The sequence below is a fragment of the Pinus tabuliformis genome, chromosome X, assembly GCF_031772625.1.
Source record: "Pinus tabuliformis cultivar Carrire ecotype Pingquan chromosome X, CPIR1, whole genome shotgun sequence".
In the NCBI taxonomy this organism is placed as follows: domain Eukaryota; kingdom Viridiplantae; phylum Streptophyta; class Pinopsida; order Pinales; family Pinaceae; genus Pinus; species Pinus tabuliformis.
Window position 1 is genome coordinate 706,806,467 of NC_142308.1, and position 27,433 is coordinate 706,833,899.

Here is a 27,433-nt window from a genome sequence, read left to right on the forward strand (position 1 = left end):
GGTTCAGAGGTCCCACATCAATTTTGGGATTAAGTGGGGGCCCAAACATTAGGAAGGAAGGGAAATATTGTGGCCCTAGTGGAGCGTGGGGGCCATCCCATGGAGAATTATGACTCACATGTGGAAGACACTCTCATTGGAGTGAAGTTGGTGGGAAAGCCGACCTGGGCCCACATGGGCACCTTGGAGGCTATTTCATAAATGGAGAAAGAGGCACTCGTTTTGGTCATTCATTCATCTATTTAGAAATTGTGTGGTATCTTTGAGAGTATACTCTTGGAGTGCATGGGATGGCCTACGTGGTAGGACAACTTCATGAGGAGTTGGGCATAGTGCCACATTATCATGATCTCGTATTCATTGATGGTATAGAGCAGACTTCTGAGACTTATACTGGGTAGGGTAGTGAGTGAAGCGAGGGGAGCTTCAGGTGGGACAAGATAGCTTGGGATCTTGGTATTGAGGGATTCTTTCATGTCAGGACAGTGAAGAGGTTAGGGACGAATCAATGGCACATCTAGGACCTTGGAAAACATTTGCAATGACAATGGGGAGCAACAACTATAGAGAGCATTGCATGACAGTTTCTTGAGGATAAGCAATGCTTTGGTGGGGAGGACCGTGATATTCCCACTTAGCAATATTGCTAAGGGAAATATCAATCTTGCGCAATTTTGTCTTATTTCATGTTTGCACTTAGGAGATGTGGGTTCAAAGATCCCACATGAATTTTGGGATTAAGTGGGGGCCCATACATTAAGAAGGAAGGGAAATATTGCGGCCCTAGTGGAGTGTGGGGGCCACCCCATGGAGAATTACGACTCACATGTGGAAGATACTCTCATTGGAGTGAAGTTGGTGGGAAAGTCGAGCTGGGCCCACATGGCCATCTTAGAGGCTTTTGATAAATAGAGAAAGAGGCACTCATTTTGGTCATTCATTCATCTATTCAGAAATTGTGTTTTTGACATAACATGCTTGAGCGGAAGCCAAGTCTGTAGTGTTGTTTAGCACACGAGTGTCTCCGAGCGGAGATCTCAACCCTTGCTTCAGTGGACTTCGAGTTCCAGCCCAAGGAGGGAGTCCTACCTATACCAGTTCGTACCAGTAGTAGGGAGTGCGAGTTTGTGGAGAGGATTGGTAGCAACAGTACAGGGATTGCGCAACTCTTGGAGGAGGCACACTTGGAGGTTGTGGAGTGAAGGGAGCTAGGGGCTGAAACTTGAGGTGGAGTCTCGGGAAGTGTTGTGGGGGATACATTTTGGCAGAACAAAAAATACAACATTTGCTACAGGTTACATCTTGAGCTTGTGAAGGAGGGCCAAACATTTGCGGGACAAGTTTGGAGCATCAAAACTAGGACAAACCCTTTCTTGTTTTTTTTGGGTTTATTGAGGAGAGGCCAAGATTAATTTGGTAGAATTTTTTGGGCAAATTTGAGGGGTCAAACAGGGGCCCCAACTCATTCAACAACTAGAGGAGTTAGGGGAAAATTGGGCTGAAATTTCCAAGGTCAACATTTAGCCAATTCCTTCGTGGGTTTTTGTTTTTTATTGGTGGAGAGCCCGGGGTTAATTTCCCGAATTTTTCTGAGCATCGAAGGAGGTCCTAGCAGCAGTTCTTTGCAGCCAACAACATATTTTTAGGGTAGTTTCAGCACAGAGCTATGAGAGAGCAACAACAAATTTGAGAGGAATTTATTATTGTTCATTTGGGCTTAGGTAGCTTGCCTTGAGCAAGCCCATGCGAACTCTTTCCATTACCACACTGTACCCTCTTATTTATTAATAAATTGACTCAGATCAACACCATTCAAGGAGTTTTCTGGTTGTTAAATGTGCTGTAAATTTTTATATGTGTTTCTGCTATGTTTGCTTTGTTTAACATTGTATATTTCCATTAGGAATATTACAGTGGTATCAGAGCATGATTTTGGCTAGCTGTGGGTCTAAATCACACAAATGCTCAAGTGCTATTGTGGACTAGAATTCCAGAGGCTAAAACACTAGTCCCACATTATTCTTCAGTTTGAACTTATGCCCAAAAATGTCTTAGCAGGGGAAATTTGAAAATGTTACTAGGAGCATTGAGAGACTTGTGGGGCTTCTCGAAGAGTGGTTGTCAGCAAGGGAAGCAAGAAGAAATAGTAGTTGTTGACCCGCAGATGAAGAAAATAAGAGGAGCATGATTGTTGAATGAAACACTAGTAGTAATATTGCAGAGACGAAGACAGGAGGCAAAGGTAGTGATGAGATGAGAGAGAACATACCGATGGAGGAGAGAGTTCATCTAGATACGTTCCAGTCGGTTGAGCATGAGGCTAATGGCACGTAGGAGGAGCACGAGGATAAACCTAGTGTGACGTAGGAGTCACCCCTGTTCGCTAGTAGACAAATGGGAGGAGGCAGTTGCACACACATCCATTGATGAGGTATCCATTGATGAGGCATCCTAGTCTATGACAGAGCTTCAGAACGACATCCACCTACAACTAATTGATGAGCATGCCTTGCATGCTGGGTTGTCTATGGAGTAGTAGTTGGAGGCTCATGTCGAGCCCACGATGGAGGAGGATGTGCAGCCATCCTTTGGGCTAGCCATTGATGAGGGGCAACATAGAGACCACATGTTGGGATTCCAAGACAGTTCGCTTCAGAGGCACACTGACAGGATCTATAGTGTTATCAGCCCACCCCTATGCATTGGATTGAGAGAGGCGGGGTTGTCTAGACATGCCAAAGGGGATGACCAGGTTAGCAGAACTATTGGGTCACCTTTGCCCATTGGAGAGAGGGAGTCGAAGCTACCTAGTCAAATCTCATGTGTGGACCTGGATAGCAGGATGAGATGATAGAAGTTGCACAAGATGCAACATCTGCATGTCGGGGTTGTTCTATGTGCGGGAGTTTGTGCATTCAATCCCTCTCTTGGGGTTTGATGGCGAGATATTGTGAGCTAGTACTCGGTGGAGTGGACTGGACTCATGGATGCGATCATTGTTTGGAGTAAAGCTTAGTGGGAGCTCTTAGACACCGAGGGCACTGGAGGCCCAGGTTGGCATTGGGATCCAGGTGGAGCTCCCTATCCGATATTAGACATGCGGGACGACTATGGCATTGATGAGGTAGTCGACCCAGTGACTGAGCACATACATTCCCTAGGGGAATTCTGGTTGGCATTAGCGGACAGGCGATTTGTGAGTAGGCTCCATGGATTGTATTGGCATGTTGGTTGCGCATGGGGTCACAAGATGATTAACATTCTGTGGTATGAGTTGGTGGGAGGAGGTGGCATGGGTAGGCCACCAGACCAGGCATTGTATGGAGACCATGTTCTCCCATTGGGGTATTGGGAATAGGAGTCACCGAGGATCGACACAACAAAGATATCCCCTCTAGCAGGTGTGGAGTTAGGCCGCTCAGGTTTACCAGGGTAGATGAGAAGGTGCAGATCACTTTGTGGCATGTGTACTAGCAGCGTGGTGGTTGCATGGGCACATATGGGATCACCTATGGTACATGGGGGCATGGCATTGAGTGTTGGTATCCCGAGGTGCATGGAGTTGTGCCACAGAGTTTAATGCTATGCAGAGGAGTGTAGGGGTACGTACTTGTGTGCAATTGAGCAAGATGATGCACAACAGGTTGTTAGAGTGTTACCGCTAGAGAGAATCCCGATGAGGGCATCAGGTAAACTAGTGGGTTGGGCACACTCAGATTTGGAGAGCGAGTTGATCACAAGGCCGACCTTGAGCTTCCATTCATCACTCTCCAACATTGCACACTTGTCACTGACATAGGGGACTTGTATATTATCTCTTGATGCTCTCATCGCGAGCAACAGGACCCATGAGGTTCATCTGAGATAGTTGGACGAGACACAATGCATTGGGAGAGAGGCTTTCCAGTTGTGGCATATGGTTAGGACGCGAGTTGGTGGATGCAGGCTTAGGGGTAGTCCGATCTCCTGCAAAGGTAGCACTTGCACCACCCTTGAGCCCACACTTAGGGTGATACATGATCCCCTTTTGGTGAGACATTCTGAGGTGTCTCTGGAGCATCTACAACGGTTGGTGGACCTTGCTTACAGGCGGATGTTTAGACTCCGGGCAGTATTGGGGAGCACTTTTAGGAGGCAGGACGACAGATCCCACTATGTGGTATGGCTAGCGCAGGGCTGTGTCGCATGCACCAGATTGGTTCGTGATGTATGGAGTTCATATATTGATTGCACGCAGGGACCTGAGACATGGTATAGGTTGGTTCCATTAGCTGTCAGGACTATGCCACAGTCGTTTTGGTTGTGGGATTCAGGGGTTTGGTTGGTCGATTGGACACTCTGCTTCGTGGTGAGTGGGATCAGGACGGGGGATGACCCAGCTCACCCTTGGTTTGACATGTGGGGGAGCGTTGAGGCCTTGATCGCATGGCAAGGTTGGTTTTCCTTGTTATCGCTATGGATCAGGGTGAGTGTTGGATGGGTAGGAGGTGACATCATGGAGGTGCTTGGTCCAGATGCGTTGGGACTCCATAGATGTTTTGCCATTAGGTCCCAGGAGAGGTGGATACAACTTGAGCATGAGGGGCAGACTGTCATGATTAGAGTTGCGCAGCGATAGCATAGTGGCACCCTTTTGAGACTAGCATGGGATCTAGGCATCATAGGACTTGGCAGTACAACTACCCTTGGGGATAAGTTGATTTCTACAGGGGAAGATCATTCAGATCTTCTGTTGGGCTTTGATGACTCGTTGATGGCATGGGGGACTTCAGTAGCATGGCAGGTGGGCCAACAGAATGATATCAGGAGAAGCTCACGTGTGCGAGACACTATCTCTGCAGGGATTGGGTGGTATCTTCGAGCGTATACTCCTAGAGTGCATGGGATGGCCTATGTGGTAGGACAAATTCACGAGGAGTTGGGCATAGTGCCACATTATCATGATCCCCTACTCATTGATGGTATACCAGGGACTTCTGAGACTTATACCGGGCAAGATAATGAATGGAGCGAGAGGAGCTTCAGGTGGGACAAGATGGCTTGGGATCTTGGTATTGAGGGATTCTTTCATGTTAGGACAGTGTAGAGGTCAAGGATGAATCAGTGGCACATCTAGGACCCTGGCAAAATTTTTGCAGTGACAATGGGGAGCAACAACTAGAGAAAGCATTGCTCGGCAGTTGCTTGAGGACAAGCAACGTTTTGGCAGGGAGGACTGTGATATTCCCACTTAGCAATATTGCTAAGGGAAATACCAATCTTGCTCAATTTTGTCTTATTTCATGTTTATTGTTAAGGGAAATATCAATCTTGCCCAATTTTGTCTTATTTCATGTTTGCACTTAGGAGATGTGGGTTCAGAGGCCCCACATGAATTTTGGGATTAAGTGGGGGCCCAAACATTAGGAAGGAAGGGAAATATTGTGACCCTAGTGGATCGTAGGGGCCACGCCATGGAGAATTACGACCCACATGTGGAAGACTTCGTTGGATCGAAGGTGGTGGGAAAGTCGACCTGGGCCCACATGGGCATCTTGGAGGCTCTTTGATAAATAAAGAAAGTGACACTCATTTTGGTCGTTCATTCGTCTATTTATAAATTGTCTTTGACATAGCACGCTTGAGCGGAAGCCAAGTCTACAGTGCTGTTTAGCACACGAGTGTCTTCGAGCGGAGATCTCAACCCTTACTTCGGTGGACTTTGAGTTCCAGCCCAAGGAGGGAATCCTACCTATACTAGTTCGTACTAGTAGCAGGGAGTGCGAGTTTGTGGAGAGGATTGGCAGCAACAGTACGGAGACTGCGCAATTCTTGGAGGAGGCACGCTTGGAGGTTGTGGAGTGAAGGGAGTTAGGGGCTAAAACTTGAGGTGGAGTCTAGGGAAGTGTTGTGGGGGCTTTTCCAACATTTTGGCAGAGCAAAAAATGCAACATTTTCTATAGGTTACATCTTGAGCTTGTGAAGGAGGGCCAATCATTTGGGGGTCAATTTTGGAGTGTTAAAACTAGTACAAACCCTTTCTGGGTTTTTCTGGGTTTATTGAGGGGAGGCCAAAATTAATTTCACAGAATGTTCTGGGCAGATTTGAGAGGTCAAAGGAGGGGCCCCAACTCAGCCAACAACTAGAGGAGCTAGGGGAAAATTGGGCCGAAATTCCAAGGTCAACATTTGGCCAATTCCTTCGTGGGTTTTTGTGGGTTATTGGTGGAGAGCTCGGGGTTAATTTCCCGGAATTTTTTGAGCATTCGAGGAGGCCCTAACAACAGTTCTTTGTAGCTAACAACATATTTTTTGGGCTAGTTTCAGCATAGAGCAGCAACAGATTTGAGAGGGATTTATTATTGTTCATTTGGGCTTAGCTAGCTTGCCTTGAGCAAGCCCGGGTGCACTCTTTCCAACACCACATTGTACCCTCCTATTTATTAATAAAATGACTCAGATCAACGCAGTTCATGGAGATTTCTCGTTGTTAAATGTGCTATAATTTTTTGTATGTGTTTCTGCTATGTTTGCTTTGTTTAACATCGTATATTTCCATTAGGAATATTACAGGTTATTTGCATGAGTGAATTAGATGAATCGTAGCCATTGATCTCAAGTGAGGTGAGATCAACTCTTAATTGTCATTCACTTTGGAGATTAGGGTTGTGGATTTAATCAATAATTCAAGCTTATAAAAGCAAGGTTAGGTGAACAAGGAAGACACACAAGAGACATTGAGTGATTTAGTCACGAAGGATAGTGATTCAAGGAGATCTCAACAAGGGTGAGGAAGGACTTCCATGTAGAGATCAAGTGTAAAGGAGGAGCTTGAAAGCAGGTAGCTGCAAGAGGTACTAAATGTGAACACAATTATGTTGCAAGAAAAACAAACTAGAAGTCAAATTCCATGGCTTTAATTTCTTGACCATCCCCAAATTCAAAAAAATCAAAGGAGCTTGGATGCATTGAAAATTCTTCCTTTGGAGGAGGTCCATTGTGAAGTTTGCCTAGAATTCTTGACTTCCTTACGCAGGGGACGCATGCAAGCATTTTTAACAAGATTTTTTTTGCATGCCCAATCAATCATTGTTTTATAATCCCGTAAAACTGGTAATTTGTCAATACCATTCATGATAGCAAAATAAAGAAGAGTCCATAAAGCAGGAAATTCCTCTTTAATATTTGTGTCTCTCCCAAGCGCATATCAAATATGAAAATAATGACTTCAGTTCATGCATAAAACTGACCCAATCCCACATCTGGGCAGGACTTCTTGACTTGCGCCATCAAGGGATCCCCAAGGAATGTCATAATCTAGTTGTGACATAATTGGAACTCTTTGTTTTTTCTGCTTGGGCTCCAACTTGAACTTTTTTGAAAGCTTCTTAATTTGCCCTGTTGTAACCACCGAAGGAATTCCATTCTTGGAAGATACTTGAATTTTGAGCCTGCTAAATACCATACATTGTAATACATGGGAATGATACAAATTCTTTTACAAATGCACCTTGAAAGCAATCTTGAACACATTCTTCCATATTGGGTTTATTCGAACCAACTTTTGGATTTAAGGACCGTGCCATCTAATCCCACACCTACATTGCATAGGGACAAGATACAAACAAGTGAGAGATGGATTCTACATTTAATATACAAAGAGCACATCTATTTGGGCTTGTCCACCCTCTCTTTATACCATTGTCCCATGTAAGTATTTTGTTACTTAAGGCAGGCTATAAGACAATTTTACATTTTAAAGGTCTAAGAAGATTCCATATAAACTCCCACCACCATTTTCTTTCTCTTATGAATTGGGATTCGCTCTATGTGCTGTACTCATGTTTGGTTGTGAAGTCACTAGTGCTAGGGTTTTTATGACCAGTAAAAAAAGTCCTCTTCTTCCTTGGATAGTCTAACAAGGACTTTTCAAAAGAGCATAAGCATGGGGAAGTCCTTTCTGAAAACACAACCTTCATAGAATACACTTTTCTTCCCTTCTCAAAGGGGGAGGAGAACCTTCCCTCAATGGTAAAGGGACATGCAAAAGGGGAATCACTTGGGTTGAGGGAATTGAAGACTAAGATAAGGGAGGAGGGTTGGGAATATGGACTCAATGTTCAACCAGAACTGAAGAGCAAGGTACTTGATTCCTTTTGGAATTAACATGAAAATCCAAAATATTTGAGCAAGAAAAAGGAGCTGAGAGTGGGATCTAACCCAAATCATCTTCAAGAGAGCCTGTACGGAGAGGAATTGATTCATCAACTTTTGGAAAGGCCTCTTGTTCTAACATCAGAGAAATGCCATCTTGATGAACCTTGTCCAGCGTAACATTTTCATTTCTTCCTTGCACTGGCCCTGACTTTGATTCTTTAATTTTCTTTGACCCAAACGTTTTTCATAACCAGTGTGAAAAGGACTGGTTTGTCATGGAAAGCTTGCATATGGCCCACCTTGTGGCAGCCATAGCACGAAAATGGGAGCTTCCAATAGTCTATCTTCTAAGACCAGTCTGACTGCCCATTACTAGCTCAATTTTTTCGATATGCCCTTCACAAAGTTCCACTTCAGCCTAAATCGAAGCGTAACATCTGTTGAACTTGGAGTCCCAATTTGGCTCTAAGCCCACAAAGCGACCAATCTTGTTGCCTAACAAAACTATTAATTCTTTGTGCCAAGAAACCATAGGGAGACATAGTAGGATCACCCACACTTTTTGAATAAAGTTTGAATCCTGTGATGGATCAAAGTCTATAGTCCAATTTTGTAAAACAAGCCCCAACAACCCCAGTTGAGCTTTGGCCGAAAAGCTTTGAAGTGAACAAAGTTCTTTCTTCAAATTAATTACTCCAAAGGACTTGGAATATAAAGATATCCACGAGGATACAAATATTATATATTAAATGTGAGAAGAAGAATGATGATACAATGAGAGTAAGAGGTTTGCCTATATACCAAGCAGGTGTCTCTTCATGGAGAGTCATGTCTCTTTAGACATGCCTCTTCAGTCTTAATTACTACTCGACTAATCATTATTGCAATTATCCTCATTATTTATATTTATATTATTTATATATATTTATTCGTAACAAGCTTCTTCACATCTACAAAATACCATAGTAGGAAACGAAGCCACCTCTTGGTAAGGACATGGAAAACTGGAGTGTAACCCAAGCATGGAAGCTAGTTTCCCTCAAGCCATTCCTTAAGGGATTCTACACATAGTCTTCCCACAAAAATGCCCCATTACAACCCTACCCAGGACATCCGAAATTTCCTCAATGCTTACTTCCCTGCCAACCACCATTTTCACCTTCTCTTTCTTTGAACTTAGACACATCTTCTTACTTGACTAAGGCATAGTCATCTGAAATTCTGAATCCCTACCTCCTTTACCTGCACTTCATCCTGAACTTCCGATTGATTAGGGAGGAAAGAAATAAGTGATTGAGAGGGAAGATTATTGAGCTTCGAGGAGAAAGTTTGCACGGCTTGATCCTTTCGAATATTTGTCTTAGAGCGAAACTCTACATTCACCACCTCAACCTTTTGCATGAGAACATTAACATTTGCATTAAGATTGCGTCGAAAAACACTATCTGTCCCTCCTCTTCAAGATTCAAGAGAGAAAGATATAGAACTATATTCCGACTGTGGACGAAAGATTTGGATAGGACTGGGACTGCCCTCTCAGTAGTCAAGTAACTTATCCTGCATTAAAACTTACCAGTCATTGTTCTATCAGATCATGCTGGAAAGGAGATAGGAATGGTCAGAATTCAGGACTGACATTTGCATGGAAGCTTCTTTAGAAATGGGGTTAGATGAAAGAAAAAAGAGGGCTCTAGCTCAGTGCCAGCTTTAGAAAGAACCTGTGGAAACCCTTGTACTGAAGCAGCGCCAAAGATATTAGAATATCCTCTGAATAGTTACCTTGAAACCACAGAGGTACACTCCAGATTATGTAGTTCCTATGTACCATATCCCGTGTATGGTTGTCATGTGTATGTAATGTATATATTATTTCTTGAAGACTTGATCATCTAACTGACAGATTTAATTATGTGCTTCCTCTTTGCATTATTTCATGGGGGTTATTTTGTGTTATTAATCTGATTTTCCATGGCCACACAGGTTATAGTTGTTTTGGATGAAGATGATGAGAAACCAAAGAGGCAGTATGAGGCCCGTAGAATATCTGCAAGACGGTAAACTATGCTAGTGGTGTATTTTCTCAATCAAATTAAATTACATGCTGGTGTGTTATAGATTGAAAATATGAATTGACCAGAACCTTTTCTTCTTCTCATACTAATGGAAAATTTGTTTTTCAGGAAAAAGGACATCCGAATTTACTACCCTGAAAGGTATATCTTGAAGTGAAATGATATCGAAAGTAGCTTTGCAAGTTGGGCAATCATTTAACTAATACTCATTAGATGTTCAGAATATGTAATCATCATAATGTGTAGTTTAACTTTTTGTATTTCTGATGTGTAGAGACCATCCAGAATCTGTTGAAATTTGTCTCTCTGACATGGAATGCCTGGCTCCCTTACAATTTTTGTCTTCAGCAATTATGAACTTCTACATACAGTATGTACTATGTACTATGTAGCAATAAATAGTAGTTTTTTTTTGTAGCTTGTATATTGTCTTTCTATTATTTTTGTATGTAGTGGCCTTGTTATTTTTTGAAGAATACTCCATTGTAAAATAATATTCAGGAGAGAAAATGATGGGAAAACTGTGTGTTAAGGAAATATTGCAAATCTGCAAAGTCAGAATATCTAATCCTCAGAAAATGAATTGGTCATAGGAAGAATGTTTCTGGTCTTGAGGCATCCAACTAGTATTTTGACTTAGGTCTCTAAAGGTATATGACAAATAAGGACTGGTTTGTTTCCATTGTGGGATATAAGCATTTCTCTTATGTGATGGCAAGTCCCATGTGATTGAAGGGCATGGGGATATATTTCTATGATTAATAAATGGTAAGAAGTTTAGATTCAAAAATGTTCTTTTGTGATCATTGGTTGAACATTAATAAAACTATTTTGTCTTATCTTGTCTACAGTCATGGTTTGAGTAGAGATTTGTTTTGTATTAATTAGATTGTAAGAACAAAGTCTGCATGTGGAAGTCTTTTTTACAACTTGCAACTGCATGCTGAAGGACAAGATGGGCATAAAAGTATTTGCTTAGGGACTGGAGGATGTGGCAATGACAAATGCTTCACGCTAGTCATTACCTAAACGGACATACAAATAAGGCTTTAAGTAGCCTCTCGTTTGTGACATATTGCTTCAATGCATTGACTCATGATGTTGGTGATTGAGAGATGGTAAAGATAAAACATAATTCTTTCAATTCATATGAAAGATCTCTTTTATGTAATGAAATGTATCATGTCAGTAATGAGATGTGATAAATGTCCATGAGGTTTTGCATCGGTGGTTGGGGAAAACTTCACTATCCTTCCCACCCACGTTCAATTCCTTTTGATGTGTCTAGCTCGGGCAAGTTCTTCTGCACAGGCCTAAGTATCTATATGTGCAGAAGTTGCCCCAAGTCTTCTTAGGACACTTGCTCAAAGTATTGATAAGTTGCTCTTGAAACTTAGCCCAAGTCCTAGGACGAGAGCCCAAGTCGGTTCAGATTATTAAGTTAATGGAGAACTGTTGATTGGGCAGGATCTGTATGTGTCACATGTGATTGAGATTGGTTGTGTAATATTTTGCTTCCGTTGAATAATTATGTTAAGAAACTAGTTGTGCTTTTATTCTGTAGATCTATGATAAATCTACTAGGAACTAATTGCCAGGTGCTAGGTTCAAGATTTAACAATTCCTGCATGTGACATGTTGAGTTCATAATGAGTATTTCATTTAGGGCAGGGATTAAACTCCTCAAAAGGGGTGTGCTTTAGATGTTGTGCTCTCCCAGCAGTGCTTCGCATTGGCTCCTATCGAATGTGCCCTCTTGGGATTGATGGGTGCATCTGGCAACTCTGTAATTCAATTATTATGTTTCCTTAAAGTTAAACTATAGGAATTTTATATAAAATCAACTCGGTGTCCGTTCTTCTCACAGGTCTGAATGGTCTCCAACTAGATTTGGTTTCCTTCGATCCTTTTGTGTCTGTGTCACATATTCTGTAAATATTTAACCTCTTCAATGTTCATAGTCTCTAGAGTATATGCTCTAATACCATCTTACATTTCATGTGTGCATACACAGAAATTAGAATAACACTATAATATGGAGAAAATAATAGGTCATAGATGTCAGTTATAGGAATGATGATGCCACAGCCAGTGCATTCTTGGGAAGGATACCCACAATTGCACGTACTACTCTCTCACCTAACCATCTCTTAATATATCAAATTAATATATAGCACCCCTAGGTTGGTTAAGGTGGTTAACCGTTAAACCACCTAACCTGTAACTTTATTACATAATGTTGACCACATGTAACTTATAAAGTGACTTTCATATAGCATATAACACTAAATTAAATTCTAACAAATCAAAGTAATAAAACAAAATAAATATACTGAATAATTAAATGGAGTAATTGCTGGGTTTGTCTTAACGAAACTAAAATTGGAGGAATTGGAAATTAACTCTCAAATTTTCTCTTTTACAATAAGTATAATAAAATGATGGCATAAAGCAGTTATGGAACTGGTCTTACATATCATCGACTATGATTACACAGATTGAGCATCTGTGATAGTCACACAACGCAGAAGTTTCTCTTTCCAGGGACGAGACCTGTGATGGCAGCATTGGTCAATCCCAGTAGGAAGTATACTGACTTTTGGCCATCAATAGATGGCAGCACTAGCCTTGCCTTCGAGAACAGAAAAAATGAAAAAAGAAACTTAAAGTAAGAGTGAAATGATAAATGGCACATTATTATGTACTATCACTACTGATTAATCATAACATAAAGAAAGAAAGAAACAATTTGTATCAATGATCATTGATGATGAAAAACCTTATAAGCTAGAACGTGAATGTATGTTTTAAAACTTCAAAATAATCTTTCTAATCAGCACACAAGCACAACTGATGTGGTTATCTGAACACATCTAGAAAAGAGTGGATATGGGAGTAACTATGTTGGTTATCTTTGTGAATGCATGCAGTTGTCTGGTATAGTCGATATTAAGTTTTAACTATGGACTATATAGTTATAAACACGTTATATGGTGTATGCATCTCTTTTTAGTCTTTGAACCCTAGTTGTATCCTGAAGGACATGCTTGAGGCATTTAATTTTTAGACATATGTAGCTAGTATCGTTTAGCAATACTTTACAACTCTTACAGACAACATATTCTGAAATTTACCGGAGACTTTTAGTTCACTTGAAAATAATTATTTCTGCTGTTTAGCTATCAATTATGATTATCATGAAAAAAATATTCTTGGTTTTATATCCTCATATGAATTCGTTACTAATTGAAATAAAATAACGAAACTGGAATAGTAATCAATGGTTGTTCTTGACAGGTACCTCCAAAGATCTGAATTCCTACGCACTGAGCACAAGAATGACTATCACTTCTTTAACACTTTCTTTTATAGTAAACTCGAGGAAGCTTTGGATGCTAAGGTGAGTTTCAACAACCCCGTTGAATCATGAATATTGTATGTTTTGACCATTTAATCACATTTATTTTTTTCAAATCGCAAAGACAGATAGTCAAGGATGTGAATAAAATTGAAATGATAATAATTTATGTTAATGTCTATGAATGGCCGACACAGGTCAATGGAACTAGGATGAGAGTGTTTGAGGCATCTCTTAAGTAGTCTAAAACTATATGTAAAGGAAAGGAAGTAAGGACAGATTATGCAATAAAATGGAAAAAAGGAGAAGGTAGCCCAAAAGGTTGACCCTTGAAAGTGGAGTAAATAATACTTTAAAAGAAGAGAGCAATTTAGTGATAAAGTTGTTAAATTTTCATGGGCCCTAGATCTGGTCTATGACTGATCTAGTGCATAAACACACTAGATGCCCTTAACTAGCAACTGAGCACAGCGGAAGAAATTAATATAGAAATCAATAATAATACACACAAAAATTGGGCCCAAATCAGGTGTAATATCCCCAATTTTGTGAGCATGGGAATTTTTCCCAATTTTGGTAATATTAATTAAACGTGGCAACTAGTATTTTGGAAAAAGGTGACAAGTATTATTTTATTGCAGATTGACGGCAAATTATTATTTTATTAAAATGGTGGAAAAGGTAACTAAGTGGAAAATGGCCCCCACCAATAAAATAATATTAAAAGGAGTCTAGAAGGATGGAGAGAAAATATAAAAGGAGGGACTCATTTTGTGGATCATCTTTTGACTATTACACTTAACACTTCATCTTTTTTTGGAGCTGTTTAGCGCAAGGGTAGAGTGCTGTTTAGCACAAGAATTCCAGGTAGGATAACACCCCATCTTCGGAGGACTTCAAGTGCGTCCCTAGTTGGAATTCGGAGAGTCCATTGTTGGGCTTTCATTGAGCTTCATTGAAAACAATATATCAAGCTCTGCGTATTTTCTGGGTGTAGAGGGAATTCGAGTTATTCATTGTGGTCTAGTATATAGCGAGTTGGAGTCTGGGTTATTTGTAGGAGGATTTTCCTAGTTGGAGTTGGGAATTTTGTGGTGATTTTGTAGGGATAGAGAGCAACAAATCTGTGGGACGAAATTCTCTTCATTTGGAAGTGTGTAGGGGTTTCTGGCTTAGCTTGCGCAAGGGAAGAAGGGAGAAGAATTGTGGAGAGATAAGGGTCGGAGATTGGAGGTAAACCTCAAGGGAGAATTTAGCTAGTGGTAGATTTGGGCATAATTCCGTAATATCAAACTATGGGGCGTTTTTTGGCCAGATTTGGCGATTTGCACTTGTTGGGGATCACCGGGGGTTATTGGATTCAACCCAAACTCTTTTTGGGTTTTTTGGGTTTGGTGAGAGGAGTTCAGGGTTAATTTTGTAGAATTTTCTGGGTAGTATTTCTTGCAGAAATCAATGTTCTAGTTAGCAGCCAACAACAAAAAATTATCGGAGAAGGGCGTAGTTCACTTTGGGACCAACCTTGAAATTTTCGGGCAGCAAAACAATCCAAAAATTCGTCCTCCTTTCACATGTGCGAAGTAGAGAAGGCTGCCTCCAAGTTGTACGAACCAATCAAGAGAGGAGAGAGAGAGATATGTGATGAGATGAGTGATGTCCAAATGAGGAGAGAGGTCACTCCTATTTATACACTTCGATGAGGGTCAGGAGACACATCTGTTGGGATTTTGAGCCTACATTACAGTAAAGCCGACCTTGACAATTTGTGCATGAGAGAGAATAAATTCAAAATCCCATTTCTGCTTGTCAGAATGAGATGATCTTTATATCAAAATTGGACCTCTTGAAAAGAGGAATCCAATGAAATAATCATCTCCATCATATGAGCTGTCCTAAGGTGGAATTTGGCCCTAGTTGCCAATTTTAACACTCATTCTCAACTAGGGAGAATTCCACCTGCCAATCCATCTTTCATCATGCCATCCTATCATCCTATACCATCCCTGTCATCACTTCCCTGCTCTGTTCTGCTGAACCATGAATTAATAATAAGAAGAAGTGATCGAGAATGAGTCATAAGATCATACCACTCTCCACTGACAAAAGTCAGTCCTTGATCCCAAATCAAGTTGTTGAACACCATGCATCCTAGTCATAGGGAGTACGACAGTACACGATGCGTCCATCAATAGTGCTATGGTCCCTAACCATCTTTTCCCAACTCATTGGCCAGATGAGAGGTACTTCCCATGAGTCCCAGAGTCTATGGGTAGGATGTGTGCAGGGGCATTAGCAAGAGAAGGTGAACCAATCATCCTGCTCGTATGGCATAGGAGAAGGTGAACCAATCATCCTGCTCATATGCCATAGGAGAAGGTGAACCACTCATTCTATGCATATGTCAATCGTAGGGGAAGGTGAACCACACACCCTACATACATGTGCTCGGGTAGGGGAAGGTGAACCACTCACCCTATACATAGCACACCACTAGGGGAAGGTGAACCACTCACCCTATGGTAGCTCATAGCTCCAAGAACTACCCCAAGCCCCTAGGAGCTCCCAGATCTCAGTGTTCAACTTATACGAGACCCTTGTAGGAGGGTCGTTCCATGAATCCAAGTCTCTCTTGGAAGGTTAAGAATCTGACCTTCCCCAAAGGCTTCGTGAGAATGCCTGCACCTGCTCATCTGTTCTAATGTCTTGGAGCATTATTGCTCCTTGTTGTACCATATCTCAGATAAAGTGGTACCTGATATCAATGTGCTTGGAGCGGTCGTGGAACACGAGATTCTCTGATAGGCGAATCCCACTCTGGTTGTCGCAAAAGATCACGGTGGTATCTAGCATGTTCAAATAGCTCACTGAAGAGCTTCCTCGACCAAATTGCTTCACAACAGGCCATACTTGCAATAATGTATTCAGCCTTGACGATGCTTAAAGAAATTGATTTCTACTTCCTGCTTATCCATGATATTGAAGTAGACCCCAAAGGGAAGCAACACCCAAACATGCTCTTATGATCCACCACACTGCCAACTTAGTCAAGATTTGAATATCCTTGTAGTCTCAAGTTCCAGATAGTGTATCTCAATCCATAGTGGATTGTGCCCTGGAGATATCTAGGAGATTCTTAGCAACAATCCAATGAATGTGATGAGGCTCGACCATAAATTGACTCAACTTGTTCACAACAAAGCATATGTTAGGACGAGAGTTGACCAAGAACATCAGGGCCCCCACAAGTTGGCGATACTCGGAAGGGTTCGCTAATCCGGGCCCAACAACACTTCCACATAGCTTCTTAAAGTTGAGTTCCATCGGAGTAGTCACAAAATTACATCCGCCATCCCACATCTCTCAAGTAACTTTACAATGTATTTTCCTTGAGAAAGGAAAATCTCACCTGGATTTTGCCAGACCTCCAGTCCTAGGAAGTAGTGCATCAGTCCTAGGTCCTTCATCTCGAATTCGGAAGCCAACTCCCTCTTGCATTGATGAATGAGAGGGTCATCACCTGTCAGAAAGAGATCATCCACATAAAGGACCAGAATGAGAGGCTTGTCCTTTTCAACCTTGAAGTATAGGTTCGGGTCAACATCGCTCCTTGTAAATCCCAGCTTCATAAGATAGCTATCAATCCTCTCATACCAAGCCTTAAGGGCTTGCTTCAATCCATAAAGGGCTTTCTTCAACCTGCATACATTTGTCTTTTGATCTTGAACTTCGAACCCCTTGGGTTGTTCTACATAGACTTCCTCCTTAAGCAAACCATGCAAGAAGGCAATTTTGACATCCATTTGGTGAAGGCTCCATCCTTGTGAGGTAGTAAGGGCTATGATCGAACAAATGGTGGTATATAGGGAAACCGGTGCAAATATCTCATCATAGTCTACTCCTTCCTTTTGAGAGAAGCCTTGAGCAACAAATCTGGCCTTGAACTTTTCAACACTGGAGGTGTTGGCATCAGCTCCATGTTTGATCTTGTAGAGCCCTTTTGAAGTGATCACTGACTTGTCCTTTGGTCTAGGAACCACATCCCATACATCATTCTTCATGATCGACTCATTCTCCTCGTTCATCACATCCTTCCAAACTTGGTGTTTTTCGACTTCTTTCAATGTACAAGGCTCAAATTGTACAATGGTACTCATGGCAGCTAAGTACCCTTGGTACCTGTTCGGCTTCTTGCTTTCACGAAATGTCCCCCTCGGTGCAATATGTTTCTCAGCATCTTCAAGAGTATCTTTGAGCCACAAAGGTCTTTTTCTTGAAGTAGTGGGTTCACTAGGAGGTGGATCAATGGGATCCATTGAACCTTCAACATCGGGCATCAGATCATTAGACGGAGGTTCATCCTGCTTTCCTGCATCATCATCATTATTGTCCTTCCTACGGATAGGAAGATCTTGGACTTCCTAAGAGCAAAATCTTCTTCAAAAGTGACATCGTGACTTAATTCAACTTTCCTTTGACCAGAAACATAGATTCTATATGCCTTCGAAGTTTCACTGTAGCCCACAAACATTCCTTTCTTCCCAAATGCATCTAGTTTGTTTCTTTTCTCTTTTGGCATATGAAAATATACGAGCCAACCAAAAACTCTAAAATGAGAAACATTAGGTTTCTTACAAGTGAATACTTCTTCGAGTGTCTTGAAGTGCATAGCTTGATGCGGGCATCTGTTTTGAACATACACAATGGTGTTGGCATCTTCTCCCCATAAGAACTTCGGTAGACCTTGGTCATGAAGAATGGCATGTGTGGCTTCTATGATAGTTTGAATTTTCCTTTCGGCAACACCATTTTGTTCAGGAGTATATGTAGTAGTGGTCTCCCTTTTAATGCCGACTTCTCTACAATATTCTTTTAACTTAGTTGACTCATATACAGTCCCATTATCGGTCCTCAATATTTTGATCTTCTTCCTTGTTGGATTCTCGACCAAGGCTTTGAAAGAGCGGAACCATTTGAACAATTTGTCCTTTTTCTTTAAGAAATAGATCTATGTTTTGCGAGAGAAGTCATCCACAAAAATAACATAGTACAAATATCCACCTGAAGATGTCACGGGTAACATACTTAATAGATCAGAGTGGACCAATTGAATAATATCAGTGTTTTGAGTTTCACTTGAGGGGAATGGTCCCCTTGTATGTTTTCCAGCTTCACAACCTTGACAAACACCTTCATGATCTAAGTTGAATTCGGGCATACCTATGACCATCTTCCTTACATCAAGTAAGGCTTTGAAATGAAGGTGAGCAAATCTCCGGTGCCATAATTCAGATTGAAGAGAAGTATCACAAGTCATTGCTCCCAACGGACTTCCTCCAACCTGATAGAGACCTTCAAACCTGAATCCAAGAGTGAATGCATCTCTTGGGTTCCTTTGCCAAACACAAACTTTCCCATCAATGAATGTCACCTTGAAACCTTTATCTTCCATCACAGAAATAGAGACTAGATTCTTTTTCAGATCAGGTACATACAACACTTCTTGTAAATGAAGGGTTTGACCTTGATTTAAGTGAAGAGTAACAGTCCCAATTCATTTCACGGGATAAGTGGCATTATCTCCAAGTATAATCTCCATATTCGTCTTCTTTTCAATCAAGTTAGAGTGAGCTTCTTTGTACCCAGTGAAGTGCCTTGAGGCACTACTATCAATCAACCAATGATCCAATGTATTCAGAGGAGAGGCAGTGGTGAGGGCAGAAATAAGATAAAATTCTTTTTTCTTTACAACATTAAATTCTTCATACCTGGAGTTTCTTGACTTCTTGACAGGATGACCATTTCCATTTCAGAGAGGGGGAGCATTCCTCTTTCGTTTGTTGTTGAACTTGTTTCTCCTTTGATTGCCATTGCCTTTGTAGTTGTTGTTATTGTTGTCATAATCTCATGGAGTATCCTTCTTGTGAGGACACTCTCTAGCGAAATGACCAAACCTGTTACAATTGAAGCATCTTCCTTTTCTTCCTTCTTTGAATCCTAGCTTGAACCCTTGACCTTGTCTCCTTGGACCAGCATTGTTCTTTCTCTTAGCATGAGCAGAGAAGGTAATAGGATTGCTTCCATTGGAGGGCTTGTCTCTTTCCATCATCCTTATTTCTTCTTGGGTGCATCTAGGCAATAATTCATAAAATCCCAGAATCTTGGCATTGTTGAGGATGGTTGTGTTCAACACATCCCATTCTCTTGTAAGGCCTCCAAGTGCTATAAGAGTGAGCTCCCTTTCACCAATGACTTCTCCAATAGATAGGAGATCATTTTTGATCTCGGTAATCCTCATGAAGTAGGATTGGACGGATTCTGCTCTATCCATCGTGATGTCTTTCAACTTGTCCTTGAGGAAGAGAACTTGATTTTCATTATTTACTTTGAACCAGTGTTGCAGGAATCGCCCCCCCCCCGGATCCAAAGGCAGAATCGCGAATCGTACGGAATCGATCCGGAATCCCCACAGGAAGCGCGATTCCGTTTTTGAGGTGGCGCGATTCCGGGTTAAAAAAACGATTCCTGCCATTTGAGGTTGCGGCCCCCGGAATCGCGGTTCGGGAGGCGATTCGGGCAAGGGGTGGCGCCACGCAATCTGCCCGGAAGCGCACGCCACCCGCACGCCACCCAGGCGCAACCCGCACGCAACCCGCGGAGGCAGCGAATTAAACGTATTTTTTTTTTAATTTCTTTTAAAATTTAACTTAACTAGCATGAGGGGGTGGGTTAGGGTGAGTTTAGGGTGAGTTTAGGGTGACTTTAGAAAAGAATAAAGCCCCCATTCTCTTCTCATTTTCTCACTTTGAGTTTATGAGAGTTGGAGAAGAGAAGAGAGGAGAGGAGAAGAGAAGAGAGGAAAGGAGAGGAGAAGAGAGGAGAGCTTGGAGGAGTGAAGAAGGAGGAGCTAGGAGAAGGAGGAGGAGCTTGGAGCAAGAGCTTGGAGGACTTCATCTACAAGAGCTAAAGAGGTAAGTTCAAACCCCAAACTCCCTTGTTTTTTTGAAAAAAAAATTGTATTTTTCTCCTCCCTCTCCTACTCTTTCCCATTGTTTCTACTTGCTCCTTTATTTACAGGTTGTCCACCACCTATATCCATATTCCAAGATGGTGTTCTTTTGGCTTCTATGTATCATTCCACTCTTGGTTTTAATGATGGCAAGGGTGAGGAATAGAGGGGAAGAGGAAGGGGATGAACTTGAAGAGGACACTGAAGCACAAGATGGGAAAGGTACATCAAATCCCTTGTGGAACTATGTGACCAAACTTGAAGGGGGAAAGGGTGGTGGATCTTACAAATGGATGTGCCCTCATGGTTGTCATGGAGGAAAACCATATACGGGTTCATATACCCGTCTGAGGAGGCATCTTTGTGGGGTGCTAGACAGTGATGAAAAAAAGGGTTCTGTGGGGGTAACCATTTGCCCAAACATTTCAAGTGAACAAAGACAAAAATACATCAAAATAGAGATGGCTGCACAACGAAAAAACAAGAAACAAAAAACTCATTCTGAATCAAGTGCAACCTCTAAATTTGGTAGTTGCCCATCTCCTCATGGTACTTTTGCAACCTCTGGAGGTAGAAAAACAATAGGGGATTTCCTTAATGTTGCTGGGAGGGATGATGTGGATGGAAAGATAGTCCGTTTTCTTTGTGCTTGCGGTGTACCATTCAATGTGCTTCGCTCTCCCTATTGGCATGAAATGGTAAAGGCCATCAATGAAGCCCCAAAAGGATACAAGGCCCCCAACTATGAGAAAGCTAGAACAATGTTATTAGAAAGAGAAAAAGCTAAGGTTCAAAGAGCTTTGACACGTTTTACACATGAGTGGGTGGATTCTGGGGTATCCATTGTATCAGATGGGTGGACAAATATTAGAAACCAACATTTGATAAATGTTCTTGGTGTTTCTTCTAGTGGTGCAGTATTTATTGCATCTCATGACTCCTCCTCCGTCAGTGCAACTGCACCAAACATTGCAGATCTCCTATTGAAATCAATCAAAGATGTTGGTCCGAATAATGTGGTTCAAGTGATCACAGATAATGCAGCAAATTGTAAGTTAGCAGGAAAAATTATTGAGCGTACTCATCCACACATCTTTTGGTCTGGGTGCCTGGTTCACACATTGAACCTTTTGATGCATGATATTGTGAAACACAAAGATTGTGGGTGGATTGCTGAGGTTTACAGGAAAGGGAAGCAGCTCATTAAATTCATCACAGGGCATACAAGGGTAAACTACTTCTATGGCACTTACTCCAAGTTGCAATTGCTTAAAATTGCAAAGACAAGATTTGCTAGTTATTACCTCACCTTTAGGCGGCTAGTGAGGGTGAGACAAGCTTTAACTAATCTGGTGTGTGCTGAAACATGGGATGAAATTAACACTGACACAGATGGTGCTAATGAAGTCAAGGACACTGTTCTTGACAGTTACTTTTGGTCACAGGTTAAATATGTTTTGCAATTCACCAAACCAATTTATTACATGATCAAGTTTGCAGATTCAGATCGACCAGTAATTGGGGAGGTGTATGAGCAAATGGATAGCATGTTGGGGCAGATTAAAGACATTGTTGAGCCTAGAGATACCACCTTGTACAATTATATTCGTGAAGAGGTGGAAAAACGATGGGATATGCTAAATGTTCCATTGCATGCATTAGCATATGTTTTGACACCTAAATACTATCATCCATCATGGCTTTCAAAACCAGCACCTGGGGGGGGAGTCAGGAAAAAACCACACCAAGATAAAGAGGTTCACGAAAAATATATGGCTGCATTGAGTAGATTAATCCCTGATAATGAGGAGGCTGCATTGGTACGGAGACAGGTGAGCAACTATACGAGCAACACTGGTCCATTTGGGAGCATGCATGCAATTCAAGATCGAGAGCATTTTTCTGCTCTTGAGTGGTGGAACATGCATGGAGGGCCTACTCCACTTCTACAGAGTTTGGCATTGCGGGTGCTATCACAGGTGGTAAACACTTCTTCTGCAGAGAGGTGTTGGAGCTCTTATTCTTTCATCCACAGTGTTAAAAGGAACAGGTTGAATTTAGACCGGGCAGAGAGCTTGGTTTATGTTCATTACAACTTGCGATTGTTGTCCCATTACTGTGAAGATGCAAAGTCTAATAAAGACTTGTTGACTTGGGACAAGAATCCAGAGGAGCCCAATTTGGAGGATGGAGTGTTGCGACTAGAGCAATTAGAGGATTCTCTTATCCAGGTATGTCCATTGTGGTATGAATTTTCCAATTTTCCCTTATAAAGCATTTCTCTAATTCATGTTTTTAATTTTTTTGTTAACTAGTGTTTTTTTTTTGCATGAATTTTTTGAGCGATTCTAGGATGATGACACGGGTGTTGATATGCCACCACCCCCACCCCCATCTGGTCCCTTGGTTTCTAGGTTCCATGGTTCAACACCAACGGCAGGGGGTTCTTCTTCATCAGTTCCAGTGCCACGACTTACACAGGGACCATCTTCTTCATTGCCACCACGTGGAGGCCCGCCATCACGTTCTATTCGTGGTGGAAGGAGGAGAGATTAGTAGATATATTCACAATCTACTTCTTTTTGTCATAGATTACTCATTAGACTTGTAGACTTGTGAATTTGAATTTTGAACCTTTTTGGCTTGGCGGTGACCAAGTGACATATTTTGTAAACATTATTATTTGAATTTTGGACATGACAAATGTTGACAGTTGCTCACTTGCTAGATAAATCATAATATGCTCTATGTTTTATGTTTTATAATATGCTTAAATGTTTTATGTTTTATAATATGCTTAAAAATTTGATGTATGTTTGTAATAGCTAGAATATAGATGATTGTTGTACATACTAGTAACTACAATGGAATCATGGATGCCATATCTATCTTGATTTATGCAAAAATATGCATGTTTTCATGTCTTCTACAATTAATTTGGTATTTGGGATGTTTGGTTTGAGTATAAATGCAAAAAAATATAAAAAAATATATATATATAGCAGACGCTTCCGCGGACGCTTCGCTTCCTAGATTTTTGGAAAATGACGCTTCCGCGCTCCGCGCTTCCGCTTCGCGCTTCCGCTTCGCTCCCGCTTCGTGCAACATTGCTTTGAACATCCCAACTAACTTATCATACATCTCCTTGGATGTTTCCAAATAGAAAATATAGGCAACCAAAAGCTTATGAATATAATCAACAATAATTTTCTTAGCTTTAACCTCACCTTTCTTGTACTTTGTTTGTGTAGTTGCGAACACATTTGAAGGAGGCTCCACTACTCTTCCTTTGACATAGTCCATGGCATCATTTTCTTCCAATGTCAAATCTAGAGACATCTTCCATGCATGATAGTCAAATTTGTCCTTAAGCTTGTCCTTGGATTTGAAGTAAGAGGCAATCATCATTGGGACTAGTTCCATGTCCTCGTCCAACAACTTCCCTTAGTGATTACTTTTCCTCACTCCCGCTTGGGCTTTGTCTTCACCTAAGCTCTGATGCCATATTAATTTCAGATAACAATGGTATGTTCTATGCTTTAGCACAATTTACTTCAATGTTCTTCATTAATCCAATGACAATTTCCAATATATCCAGTAGCAAGCACATTAACTTAAGCACATTGATAGTAAATGCAGATAGAACATAAAAACATGTGTAGAAGACAAGCTAAGACAAGCCAAGACTAGAGGACACAAGATATGGTGGATGCCAGGGAAAAACCCCAATGTGGGGAAACCCTTTGATCAAATCTTCGTATTATTATTCAATAGTTCAGCAGAGAGAGAGGGAGTACAAATATCAAGTTAACTTGTCCAAAACATCCCTGTCAAAAACGACAGTCAACTGTAGCCCTAACCAGAAAGTCAACGCTGGTCAAAGCAACGCCAAAATGTCTTCCAAGAAGCTCGGTCAACAACAGATCAATTTGGCCTTCCAAGATAGTCAAAGTCAACTCAAAATAGTTCGATCAACCCAGTCAAAGGAGAGAAAACACTGCTATAAATTCTACGGTCAAATCTGAAGTCAACACTGAAGTCAACCCCCTTCAAACTGTCCCAAACTTCTCGATATTTGTTTCAATAAATGCAGCCTCCAAAAATCAAATTTCTGCTTCCAAAATGCAGTCAACACTCGTTTAAACAGTAAGGGTCAACACTGCCTTGTAACCTTGAAATTTTGAAATTTTGAATCAGGGACACACCTTTTAATGCATGTCATAAGTCCTCTACCAACCTCCCCATCCTCATTAAATTTGCTCTTATCATAAAAATACTGTGGGTTTAAGAAGTACCCAGTAGCATGTAAGGGGGAATGCAATTGCCTATCTCAACATGCATCAATAATGTCGCAAAGACCATATACTTTGCCTCCTTATCCCCATATCTTCTTTTGATGGCCTCCTTTGCAAGATCCATTGCCTCATAAATGTAACCCATAGCGGGTTTGTCACCATCAACCATCCTGAAAGTTCAAGCTTTCAAATTTAATGAAATATGAAACTTTGAAAAGAAAAGAAGCTTGAAATGAAATTTAAAAAATGAAAAAGTTAAAAGACTTGAAGTATCTGAGAACTCTGACAAGGGACTCCATCACAACAATAATCTCTTCGACATCTTTTCAAAAATCGTCATTAAACAGAAGTGCAACAATTTCAATGCCTTCAAGGGCTTTGGAATGTTTAGGTGCCATCCACTTAGGTCCCAAGAACATCCTCTTCAGATTTATCTTTTTCTCAACCACAGATTGCAAAGATATGAAATTTGTTGCAAATCTGTTCACTGCAGGTCGAACAATTTCTTTACCTTCAGTGTATTTTCTCATGGTGTTTAGGACAATAGTGTGGTTGCATAGGTATCTGGTTATGGATTTTGCCTTCTCCACAACGTCATGTTTCCAATGAATCTTACCAATGCCCTCAAGCATTAAATCTATGCAATGGGAAGCACAAGGGGTCCAAAAAATAGTGGGGTGTCTAATCTCAAAAAGTCTACTAGCAACCATATAATTAGCTCCATTATCGGTGACAATTTGTACATGTTCTTCTCCCACTTCTTGAACCATTTCCTCCATCATTTCACAAATAAGTTGGGCAGTCTTAACCTTGTCCGAGGCATCCACTAATTTGAGAAACATTGTGCCCACTGGACAAGATATAAGGAAATTTATTAAAGTTCATTCCTTTGATATGTCCATCCATAACTTATGATGGTACACCCTGTTTCTACCCATGATGAACGAAATTTAGATAACACAAGCATGACATCTTCAACACTCTCTAACAACAAATTTGTCCTAAGGCTCTTTGATGAAGGGGCTTTGAACCCTGGACTTGCAACAACAACTGCATTAATCAAGCTTGCTAATAAGGACTTTTGGCGTAGTGGGACGGTATGTCAGAATTAGTGTTGCAGGAATCGTCCCCCCTAAGGATTTGGAGGCAGATATGCGTCCCATATGGATCTGCCACCGACCCTTCGACGGAACTGCGGATCGGAAAATCAGATACGCGGTTCCGCCTTTTTTTGGTGATTCCTGGAAAATTGGATCTGTGGGGACCCAATCGACAGACCCAAAAAGGATCGGGTAAGGATTTGTGGAGGTTTGGGCATCTATCCACCGCAGATCGCGAGCAGATTCGAGAGAAGGTGGACGGTTCACACGGTTCCGCAGGGCTTTTTTTGTTTTGGAAATTTCGAACTGTTATATGAGGAACTACACTTTTCGAATACTTCCAAGGTGCCCGTTGATGCTCCCTAGACGCTTCCTAGATGCTCCCCAATGGTAATGTTAAATTCTTAAAGTAAAAGTGACATTCTCCTTAAATTTCATTTCCATCCTTTTACTTAAAGTTTTAACATTACCATGAAATGACTCAGGATGTTTCAGAGTGGTTCCAACCTCATCAGACTTCATATGGAGAAAATAGAATTTCATATCCCATTCAAAATGTAGCAGACTTAACAGTTTTCAGGATCAATGGGATTGTGGCATTTCATTGGATTATATCGTGTATGAGGGCATGTGATTGGCATTTAATCAAGAGCACCAAGCCCTATATGTACCCCAATGTTGGTGTTATTGATTGTTGAACTCCTTTTTCATGGCCTTAGTAATTATGTACCCTTCACTCAAGTCAAAATCATTGATTAGGCATGCTAAGCTATCTCTACCATATTATAAGGCTTGGATTACGCTGTTTGATCAAAATTAGGCAATGTTGACTAAAATCCGTATAGAATTGAAGTAGAGGCAAAGGCTAGAGAAGAGAAGAGGAATCTAGATTATAGATGGTTGATGCTGGAATAATTAATCATTGATGTACAATGGATGCCATATCTATCTTGATTTATGTAACAATATGCATGTTTTCATGTCTTCTACAACTAATTTGGTATTTTGGATGTTTTTTGTTGGCATTATGGCACAGGTTTGGAGCTATGGCACAGGTGTTGTCCTTGATGGCAACTCTCTTTGGTAACATATCTCAGTTCAGGCTTTCAGAATGAAGGAAAAGACATATACGCAGGTTCATCTAGTCCAGTGTTGCACGAAGCGCCCCCCCCCGGTTCCAAGCCCCGAAGCGCGTCCCGTACGGAAGCGCCTAGGAAGCTTGGCCGGAAGCGCGCTTCCGAAATTTTTAGACGCTTCCTGGAAATTTGGAAGCGTTGGCGCTTCCGAAGCGCCGAAGCGCGCTTCGTACGGCGCTTCCCAAACGCTTCCCAGACGCTTCCCGGGCGCTTCCCAGACGCTTCCAGGACGCTTCCAGAAAAGCTTCCAAAAAAGCTTCCGGAAAAGCATTTAGAAAATCGTTTTTTTTTCAATTTTTTTTTTAATTTTAGGTGAGTTTGCTTGTTGGG

The 27,433-nt window shown here is 41.3% G+C and overlaps 1 protein-coding gene across 9 annotated transcripts in view; it reads left to right on the forward strand.

The window, feature by feature from the left end:
* LOC149141933 (uncharacterized) overlaps window positions 1–27,433 on the forward strand; it is a 446,950-nt gene that overhangs the window by 98,890 nt on the left and 320,627 nt on the right. For all 9 annotated transcript variants that reach the window (XM_089446268.1, XM_089446276.1, XM_089446274.1 and 6 more), the window contains 4 exons: window positions 10,117–10,190; window positions 10,317–10,349; window positions 10,483–10,578; window positions 13,506–13,608. In XM_089446268.1, the coding sequence (XP_089302394.1) occupies window positions 10,117–10,190; window positions 10,317–10,349; window positions 10,483–10,578; window positions 13,506–13,608 (306 nt within the window). The remainder of the gene's footprint in view (window positions 1–10,116; window positions 10,191–10,316; window positions 10,350–10,482; window positions 10,579–13,505; window positions 13,609–27,433) is intronic.